This window comes from Streptopelia decaocto, assembly GCF_964273445.1.
Source record: "Streptopelia decaocto genome assembly, chromosome: 4".
NCBI classification, from domain to species: domain Eukaryota; kingdom Metazoa; phylum Chordata; class Aves; order Columbiformes; family Columbidae; genus Streptopelia; species Streptopelia decaocto.
The window spans coordinates 59,117,912-59,128,583 of NC_138658.1; the positions used below are offsets into that span (position 1 = coordinate 59,117,912).

Here is a 10,672-nt window from a genome sequence, read left to right on the forward strand (position 1 = left end):
CTTTGGAGGAACCAAACAAAAAAAAAAAACCTAGCCAAGAGATCATGTAATTAACTGAGTATGGAGACAAGTCAGGCTTTTAAATCTATGCTGAATACCTTTGAACAGAAGGAAGTGCTTCTATAATTAAGAAATATTGAAAGCTTGTTATCTGGCATTAGTTATAGAAAAATCTACATAATTGCTTAGTAATTTTTCAGGGAGGGGAGTGCAGAAGATACTCTGAATTTGGAGGATACATTCTAGAACCAAACCTTTTTAATATAGTCAGGAATTCTGTAATAAGCTTCGGGGATGGATTGAGAGGCAAAGGGGTGTTGCATCAACAAGAAGTAACTTAGAGCCATATGATAAGTTCATTTCATTTACCTCATTTCTGTGTATGGATTTTAGGGAAAAATGTATGGTCCTCCTCAGCATAGCTGAAGTGTATTTTAGCAGATTGAAAAAGATGGGAATTAACAGGTGAAGCTAGGAGTTCTCTTGAAAAATGACTGTGTAAGTGGCAGACTTTTTAAACAGTAACTTACCTTGGTGGTAAGTAAAATGATTGCTCTCAACTGCCAACCAGGTTAAATTAGGTGCTCCAGTTGCATTTTTCTGTAAGCAAACAAAGAAAAAGCAGCAGTATTTTACCTTGAGAGAGGGGGGGAAAAAAGGATTAAAGGGGGGGGGGGAGACAAAAAAAACACAAACAAAATCCCCCAACCAAAACCAAATTTAAAAACCCCCAAAAAACCACAAACCACACAACTGGGTGCCCCTTTCTGTTGCAGCTTTGATTTAGGCAGTTTGCATTTAAACATTCTAACAGTGTATCATTATGTGGCAACCTGAAGCAAGGATATCTTCAGAGTTAAAATCCAGACAGAGTACTCAAAACTGTTTAAAAAAAAAAAAAAAGTAGCTGAGAAACTTCTACTGAATACCTATGAATTGGAGACACCTGTTGCTTGTTTTTTCTGTTAACTTTTTAGTTAGCAGGACCCAATATGTCTTGCAGACAACTTGTGTGTGGTTTTGGAAGCCACTGCTTTCATACTCAGGTTACTGAGGGGTGGAATTCTTGGTCGATAATTGTTTGTTCAGTTTCACTGTGAAATTGAGCAGGATTTCTGGGTTTCAGGATCAGAAGACAAAATGCTGCTGCTGTTTGTATCTAGAACAATATAAAACAGTTCTAGGTAATCTAAAATGCACAGTTCAAATGACACAAAGTAACATGCTGTGATACTAGAATTATGACTCTGCTCTACAGTGTACAAGAGCTTCAGCATTCATGCTTTATTTTAAATACTTACTGTAAGATGAAGTGCAGAAACAACTTTGCTCAAGTTATGCGATGTTCCTTCTTTTCAATGCAAATTAAGAGTGGTCTCTCTCTGCACAAGATATAACTTAAGTTTTGTTAGGGCTGGTTTTGTTGGATTCAACTGACAGAGATTAGAAGAGAGTAACTTAAAGTAACAGATCGATAGGGAGAACTGGGTTTCTTGATGTTAAACATGCAGATTTTATCCTGACAGGATGGCTTAGGCTTGATGTCTTAACAGATTTCATGTTGGCTATCATCAGTAGAAACAGTAACTTAAGTTGCCTGCATTCATTTAAACTGCTGTGAAGTACATCATACTTAGTATTAGATTAGTCTGTATAGCTTGTAACTGTTACTTCAGCGCTTAATTTAAGGAGGTTTTGCTTTCTCAAATACATCATAATTATGTACAATCTTCCTGTGTGTTTGCTTCATGCTACTGTTAAAAATGGTGCAGTGTTCCTTATATTCATTTAAGTTTTGCACCGCATGTTTTGAAGATGATTTTTCTAGTTGCAGAGTGTGTTTGAAATGTGTGAAATTTATTGGTTTGGTATTTCAGCAAAATGTTAGTGATTGTGTGTATATTAAGTTGGGGGGGGGGGGAAATCTAGTTTTCTTTTGTCCTGACCACGTGTTTCCTGAATAGAAAACAATTTGGGCAAGTTATCTAATGCAAGAAATTAACTGAATAAACTAAGAGCTGTTGTAATTTATGAAAGTTTATGGATATTTTTTTTCTGGTTCATCTGACTGATCAATGGGTTAGTTGCTGTTTTATTTACTTGTTCTAATTGGATGAAATGCTTATTTTTGATTCATGTTTTTTAATGTTGCAGATCATGAGTCGGTTCAGTGGTGTTATGACAACTTCATTAACTACAGGTCCCTGATGTCTGCAGACAATGTACGCCAACAGCTGTCACGAATCATGGATAGATTTAATTTGCCTCGTAGAAGCACTGACTTTACCAGCCGAGACTATTACATAAACATAAGAAAGGCATTAGTTACCGGGTATTTCATGCAGGTATGTGTGCATTCTTGTAGGGATCGTAGTTCAGAGTTTGTGGCTTTTAATGGTAATGCTATAATGTTACTGTTAATATTATAATTTATCAAAACTTCATGCATGTTACTTAAATACTGTGTGGCTAACTGTATTACCAGGTAGTCTTTATCAGGTTGCTTGGTTGTTACTCAAGTAGTACATTCTTTAGCCATATCTTAGGTGGAAGAGAAGTTGTAGGGAATCATACTAGTATCGAAATAACTGTTTCTGGCATGACAGTCAAGAACTGACCGCTAACTTCTGAATAACTGAGGAAGTAACTTCATAAAACATTGCAAAGTAACTGCGGAATATGTAGTTTTAAAATTATTTTAATTTGATACAAACAGGGGAAGTATAGTTGTATATAAACATTAATTACATGTAATCCTCATAGAAGGAGAGTGGGTTTTTTTGCATACTTTTCCATATTTATATTTCACTTTTAAATTACACGAGTCACAAGTACCAGAGTACTGGAACAGGTCTGTAATTGCAAGATGTATGCTGTTTGCAACCCATTTGCCTCTTGAACCAGGATGGTACAGAAGCTGGTCACCACTGCTGCCTCCTGGATGCTTTGCATTTCATGTTAAGCATGCCTCCAAGCTAGAATGCAGGCTGAGATTTGATTTTCCCTACCCCCCACCCCCTTCCCCTCCAGCATAGTCCATTCCTGCTGTGTGTTTGCTGTGTGTGGTGTTTGTTTTTTTTTTTTTTTTGTCTTCAGCATTCATCCATGGGGCTAGAAACACCCCTTTGCTGGCTCTTACAGACCTGGGAGTGCAGAACCTTTAATGGGAGCAACTCTGACTCTGGACTGTTGTGATAATGTTTTTGCTAGCAAACGTGCATTCTGATGCATCTTAGCAATGTCTCTCCTAAAGCCTGACTTCTAGAGAACACAGCCTTGTTATCTTTGAGGCTGACCAGTGCCCATGGTATTTCCTAATTTTTCACATGAGCTGTGCTCTGATGGTATTTGCACACAACAGCTGAAAAGGGAACCACTGGTCAACACTCTGCAGCTTAGAATAGCGAGCAGCTTGCCAGGCATGCACTTACCACGTCCCAACTAGGGTGCAGGCTGGGGTGCCATCTATGAGTAGACCCTGCTCCAAGGAAACAGTCCCTTCCCCGGGGCTAAGCCAGCCAGTCTGTAGCAGAAACATATTTCTGGGTTTTCAGAATACAGGAATATCAGTGTCAGCAACTGCATTTCACTGTAATGCAATGGGAGATGAAAGGTGCTGGCTGCTTCTAAATATTTAAATGGTCCTAAAGACTGACTTGCTGTAACCCTTCAGACAAGCGGTTAGTCACGGTGTTCAGTCCTGGCTTTTAGGATGCATCATCTTCATTGTTCTTGGGGGACGCTTTAACACACATTTCTACCTACACCTTTAATTCTGCAGATGTTTTGCAAAAGGAAGAACAGCTCTGCCCAATGGTCCTTGTTGGGCTCCAGCTGGTTGAGGCAGGTCAGATTGCCATAGTTGCGTGTTTGCTTGGCAGGATACCCTATGGCTTCCTTCATTTGCTTGGGACCTGTAGGAGGCCATGTCCTTGGAAGCTGGTGCACTGTTAGTTTGTTACTTAGAGTGGAATTCTTCCTCCAGTAGATGTATTCCTGACATGGATATGGAACTGCTGTGTTGGTGTAGGTAGCTTTCTGGTCTCTGCTGCTCAGGAGTTAAAGATCTGACTTTATATTTTTGGTGTGAATAGAGCAGTAGGCTGCATTGGTAAAAACAAAAGCCTTTCCAGAAGTCTCCTCAGGCTTCTGTGGTCAACAGGTTACATAGCACCCTCCTCACCCAAAATGCCCAATTGAGTTTTTGGGCTGAATCAAGAGATAGCTATGGCAGGCCTTTTGAAGGCATTTGGAGTAGAAGCCATTTCAAGAGTTTCTCTTCTCCTTTACTGTGTTGGAGTCCATTTTATTTGGAGTTTCTTTTGACTCTTTAGCCTCCATGATAGTGTGCTACCTGTTTAGTGTTGACTCTGAACTTTCTCTCATTAATTCCGTGTTGCTTTGAGTAACCTTCAATAGGAAACTTAAAAATTTAAATACACAAAAGAGATATTTATTTACCAGCAGCTGAAGTAAGTAGTTTGTATGCACATTGTACCCTCTCTAAGTGGATATTCAGGCTCTGGCATTTGGGGGCTCTTGTTCAGAAAACCCGAGTAATGAAATGCATATCATCATTCTTTGTCCTCTTAGTACAGAACTTGTGTGGAATTCCACGTTACAGAGGGTGTGCACATACAATAGGTAGTCTGTGTGTGTAAAGTACTAAGGTCTATGGGCAACACATGGCAGAAGTTGATTCTTCGAAAGTTTAAAAATGCTGTGTGAAGTAGCACAAAAAAGTAGCAGCCATTGTTCTGAAATAGTTCTTACTGACTGCATTGTTCTGTACTTTGTTTTTAGGACACTGGACAATCACCGATCATAAAATTTTACTGTAGAAATTCCTGTACTAATCAAGACCTGTGATTGATATCAGACAGTGTGGGCCTGTATTAACTATTGAAATAGTACTAATGATATAATTAGTACTAAGTCCTGTAAATTTGCCTGATTTCAGTTGTGTGTCAGTGACTGGTAAATGTGGAATTTTTGCTGGTGACAAATCATCTCTTTACTCTTCATATATAAATTCAAACTTGAATTCCAGTAAATCTGCCATAGGCAAGCAAAGGGAATAGTAAAATAGTTTAAAACTGTCAGCAATTTTCTGTGTAGAAAAACTGGCGGGTAGATACTGACAAGAAGTTAAGTCTCAAATTTTTGTGCTATGTCCTTGGTTTCTTTTAGTGTTTATAATGGAAAACTTAACTGGCTTTTTTTCAGCAACCATTTCTATATCACACATGAGAATATGTGAAGTATATTTAAATACAGCAAGAGTGGTGTATCATTAAGAAACTGCTTGTTGAAAACAAAATTCATCAGAGCAATGCTGCTTTCTCAATACTTCAACACTTGACATATCCTGTTTTAAGAAGGGAGAGGGATTGGAAGATTGTACAACTTTAACACAGTCATAATTTAAGAAAACTCGTGAACTAGGTATAGATGGTTACTTAAAAGTAGTAGGAAAAACTAACCTAATAGTTTAAAAAGTGTTAATACACATATAGCTGAAATAACTGTATGGTAAATACTAAGTAAAAAACAATTACACTACAGGAAGTAAACTAAGGAAACAGTTGAATTGGAGGAGGCAAGCAAGTGCTGAATTATCTTAAAGATGGATCATCTTCCTCATTAAGATTTTTTTTTTTGAGACTGATACTACAAGTTGTCTAAAAGAAGTTACGTTTTTATCATTGTATTTCCAATCTAGTAGTGAGGGCCTTCAAGTAAAAATTTAGGTAATAATTTAAAGGTGGAACAAAGTCCTGTGGTGTCTTCAAATCAAGCTTTATCAGGGTCACTGCAGAGGATGACGTTAAATGACCTGTGCTGCATGAGAAGTCAGATGTCAGATGATTGGACTACTAATTAAAAACTCATTCTTTCTGCTGCTCAGTCTTTGCTGTTTCATATATAGAGTGGTATATATTTTGAAGTATTTACAACCTGTTGCAGTGATGCATGGGCTGGCTTGGCTCTTGATGATCCTTTTAGTCATGTTTGTGTAGCTCTGTATGTTGTGCGGTCGAGTAGTGTTGGTAGCTTTCCCTCCATTTTACAGCCTTGTTCTTTGTTCAGATAGCCTAATGCACAAATGTTCTGTATTGATACATGACATTCCTTGATGATCTCAGTGTTTGTGTTCCCTGGTATCTTGTTTGCTACCACTACTCACTGGAAAGCGAACCCATTTCATAGACATGCTTTGTACAATTCTGTGGTTTCTCTGGAAGCTCATGGTTTTCATATTCTGAAAAACAACAGAATTGCAGAAATTTTGAGGTTGGAAGTGACCTCCAGAGGACATCTGGCCCTACCACCACTGCATTGTGTTTTACAGGCACTAGAAGTAGTTGCATGCCAGGGTCTCAAAGCAGCGTAAGTTTATGTGCTGCCTCCTGTGTGTCTTCATTCACTCCCTTATGTCAGCCTTGGGGCTGGCCTGAGCCCGTTCTAAATTAGTGACTTGTTCTGTCCTTTTATAGGAAGAACAGAAACAGGTAAATCACCAAAATATTTTTGTAAATGTGCTTTACTCGTGTCCTGAAAAATGAAATTGATTTAAAAAAACAAAACAAAACCAAACACACACACACACACAAAACACAAAAAAAAAAAACCCAAACCAACAACTTGGTTTAAAAAAAAAAAAGGCATAATCCCACAGGAACATAAGTGCCATGATTGTGCTGGGTCTGTGACAGATGAGCTTCTAGTCTGGTTTGCAGCTATACTGCAATTCAATTTTGCAAACGCTGGATTGAGTTGAATGAAATTAAGCTTAAATGGTTACAGACAGTGCACTGTTAATCTCCATTTAAAAAAGCCTCTGTTCGCTCCCCAGACTTGAAATAAAATAGCAGTATAATCTCTTAAAATCTGAGGTGAAAATATTTGCGGAGTATTGAAATACTTTGTTCTACTCCTAAAACATGTTCTGGATATTGGTGTCATAAAATATAAGAGAAGCACACTCAATAAGTAATTTGTTACTAAGGAGATACTGAGTTAAAACTGGAGGTAGCTATTGCTTTAGAAATCTGGGGTTTTAGTCTAACAGATGGAATTTGTTTCACTAGGCAAAAAAAAAAAAAAAAAAAAAGAGATACACCTACGAATTAAGAAAACAAGGAATTATACAGACTGCATTAAAGGAAATCAGCTAATGGTGATCTGATTAAAAATGTCTTTTCAGCCATTGTCTGCCCTGCTTAATCCTTTTACAGCATTTCTGTGTGTATATATATGTAATGAAAAAAGTACTGAGGTCATCTTGAGTTACAAGTATCAAAAGGTTAATTTTAGTTACCTGTTCTGTTAGATTAACTGTTCTTACAGGGGATATCCTTCTAGGGATAACTGTCTGCTTTACAGATCTTAATGAGCTCGGTATCAGAGCATCTTGGCAAGGTAGGCATTATTCCCTTTCATAGAGCGAGAAGCTTGGCCAGAGAGAGGTTAATTGATTTTCACCAAGGTCACAGCAGAAGTGTGGTGCTGAGCCGACATTTTCCAGCTCTGAAGTCACACTGTAACAAGACTCTTCTTATTTCTGACATACTAAACTTCCCGTTTTATTGAACTGACATGTTTTTTTCAGGCTTACTGTGTGAGAGGATTTGCAGAATAATATGTGCATGAGTAAAATTACTACTGAAACACTGCACTAATAAAAACTTGAAGGAATAATGTAGCTTATTGGTCCCACAGTAACTACTGCTGCAGTGAGGTACTTGAAGCAGGTGTCTGTAGACCACAGTTGACTTCGATGTTAAAACCTGTCCAGCAGATATTCCCTTCCTGTACTTCGGTTTGCATTGCTGCTGTTCTAGTAATGCTGCTTCTCCTTGGGTGAGAACTATGTTTGTATGTTGCCTGAATTTTATGTTAGAATATACACTTCCCATAGCAGTCAGCAAAAACATGTGGCATCTTGATTGTGTCTGTTAAACAACAACAAACAAACACACAAAAAAACCCCACAACCATGAATAGTTGAAATGGTCAAGTAATGTGCCATATTTAGATGAGGTTTGAAAGTTGGGATGGTCTGTTTTGTAGAGAACACGTAAGAGCTCAAAATCACTTAATTCAAAAATGACCTGTGGTAATTAAAAAATGTCTTTTTACTTAGGTGGCACATTTGGAACGAACAGGGCATTACTTAACAGTAAAAGATAACCAGGTCGTGCAGTTGCATCCCTCCACTGTTCTCGATCATAAACCAGAGTGGGTGCTCTATAATGAGTTTGTCCTTACAACAAAGAATTACATCCGGACATGTACAGACATCAAGCCAGAATGGTAAGTCACAAGTCATGACCTACTGTAAAGCTCCTGTTTTTCTTTTTCCTTTTCTAAATTGAGGTAATTCCTTTCACTTCTCCTGAAGCTAATGTTATTAAAATGGTTTGGGGAATGACAATAGCATGGACTTGAGATCTTGTAGATGACTAAAGGTTTTCTTTGGGGATACTTGTTCCTGTTTGAGGGAGTTGTGTTAAAAACTTGGGTGCCCAGGCTCTATATACAGTGCACAGAGGTGCTTGACTTGGAGCCAGTTACTTCAGTCAGCCTGTTGGAAAGGAACTGCTGGAAGATGGTAGGTTTGGGGATGTGTCCGAGCACCCACTTGTGTACCTAAGCGAAGAGATACTGGTAGGTGCCTCTGTTGTCAAGATTGAGGACATCTCTTCTCTATATGTATCTGTAATTTTTCCACAAGGATCTGAACCGGATTTGGTGCCATTTTAAAATACAAAGGAAAGAGGTGGTAATACTGGTACAGCCTATTTTGTTCTAATACTTATTAGTCAACAGTCTGCATATCAAGGATATGGAGACCTGATCCTCTGCAGACAAGCGGAGGTCTTGCCCATATTTAAGGTTGTACTTAAACTGCCAAGCTATAAGCTTTGAGGACATGGCAGAGTTCTTAAACTGTTGTTAGTATTGTGCTGTTGTGCAAAAAGAGTTTAAAGATTTGTAAGACATAAAGCATAGCACATATATATGTATATATATGGTATTGTCCATAGTATTTTAATGGAAAATATATGTTTGAACACTTCCTTAGAAGTATTTTTCTGAACGAGCGCTGTATTTTTAAGCTTAAAACAGCCACGGCTCAGCTGTACTCCTACACAAACTGATGTTTGGGTGGACTCCTGTGGACTTTGACATGAAGCTCCTGGGGCATGTGTGGAAGAAGCAGTGTGGGTCTGTCAGGGACACCAAGCTGAGCAGGAGCTCCTGGCTAATGCTCAGGTGCATGTGGTTTTGCTTTGGATTTGGGCACTTGTGCAGGAGGGGACTGAAATGTAAATGTGTGTGCATGTCTGTAAACTTCCAGTAATCTTAGAACAGCAAAATGACTTGAAAAAATAATGGATAATCTTTGTTTCCCTCAGCTGTAGAATTTCTGTAGGATGCATCTGCAAGTTTGAGTACTAGTAACAAACTTTTCCTTTTTCGACAGGCTGGTGAAAATTGCCCCTCAATATTATGACATGAGCAATTTTCCACAGTGTGAAGCGAAGAGGCAGTTGGATCGCATCATTGCCAAACTTCAGTCCAAGGAATACTCGCAGTACTGAATTGATGGCTTTGAACTGAAGTTATTCAGAGGACAGCTTTAAGAGATGAAAGGATTCGAAGTTCAAGTTGTGCTCTTCACTTTGGTTCAATAATGGCCTTTATTTGAAAGCTTTTTAATTTTTCTTTACAGTAAATATTCCATTCTGATTTCATAAATTAAACATTTATGCCTCCCTTTTGTGTTGACACTGTAGCTCATACTGGAAAAGCTGATCAATGTTTTGCAGTTTATTGAAAGTAGTTCTATATATAACAATGTTATAAGCATTTCTTTAGAAATGGTTGAAAATGCTTCTAAAAATGTGATTATCGACCATGGTATGCATGATCGTTGTAATTGTTGACATTCCCTTTAGAAGTTGTGAAATGTTACAACTTGTGCTTATGTAGACACAATCTTCAGCTTCAGTACAAAGGTACTGACTTCAATAAAGTCTATTTATACTATTTTTTTTGCCACAGTATGTCAGTATTTCTATTGTTTTGATCAAAACATGAGACGCCCCTTAGTCTCCCATTAAACTACTGTTTTATTGACATGGCAGTAGTTTAATATTTTAATATTAAGTGTAGATGCTTAAGCAGCACAATTATGGTAACATCAATATCATACATACAGTGTAGATCTGTTGCAAATTTGTTTAAGTTATGTAGGAAATTGTTTTAGAAGTGAAATGCATGCAGAATTTCTGGGAGAGTGGTTTTTTTTCAAACAGAACTGTAGTAACATGTCCTGTAAAGTGAAGTGTCTGTGGCCAGTTAGAAATCACCCTGCTGGGCAATGTTCAGATACAGTTTAAGATCAACACAAATAATTCTTAAGTGACACTGTAGGTCAAATTACATTGCACTGTTGTAATTTTGTAGTGATTTTTAGTGAAATACGACTCGACAGCATTTTTAATTTGGGAAGCTAATCCCATGTGGAATTTTTAGTAAGATTTGATCAGAGGGGTGGAGCACCCCTCCTGTGATGACAGGCTGAGAGGGTTGGAGTTGTTCAGCCTGAAGAAGGCTTTGGGGAGACCTTCTAGCAGCCTGCTGGTACCCGAAGAGGCCTCTA

General features: G+C 38.1%; 1 protein-coding gene across 1 annotated transcript in view; it reads left to right on the forward strand.

Moving 5' to 3' along the window:
- Positions 1-10,056, forward strand: part of DHX15 (DEAH-box helicase 15) — a 48,432-nt gene extending 38,376 nt beyond the window's left edge. The window contains exons 12-14 of the mRNA XM_082051954.1: positions 2,155-2,345; positions 8,147-8,316; positions 9,491-10,056. Of these exons, the coding sequence (XP_081908080.1) occupies positions 2,155-2,345; positions 8,147-8,316; positions 9,491-9,608 (479 nt within the window). The 3' untranslated portion in view covers positions 9,609-10,056. The remainder of the gene's footprint in view (positions 1-2,154; positions 2,346-8,146; positions 8,317-9,490) is intronic.
- The last annotated feature ends 616 nt before the right edge of the window (positions 10,057-10,672 follow it).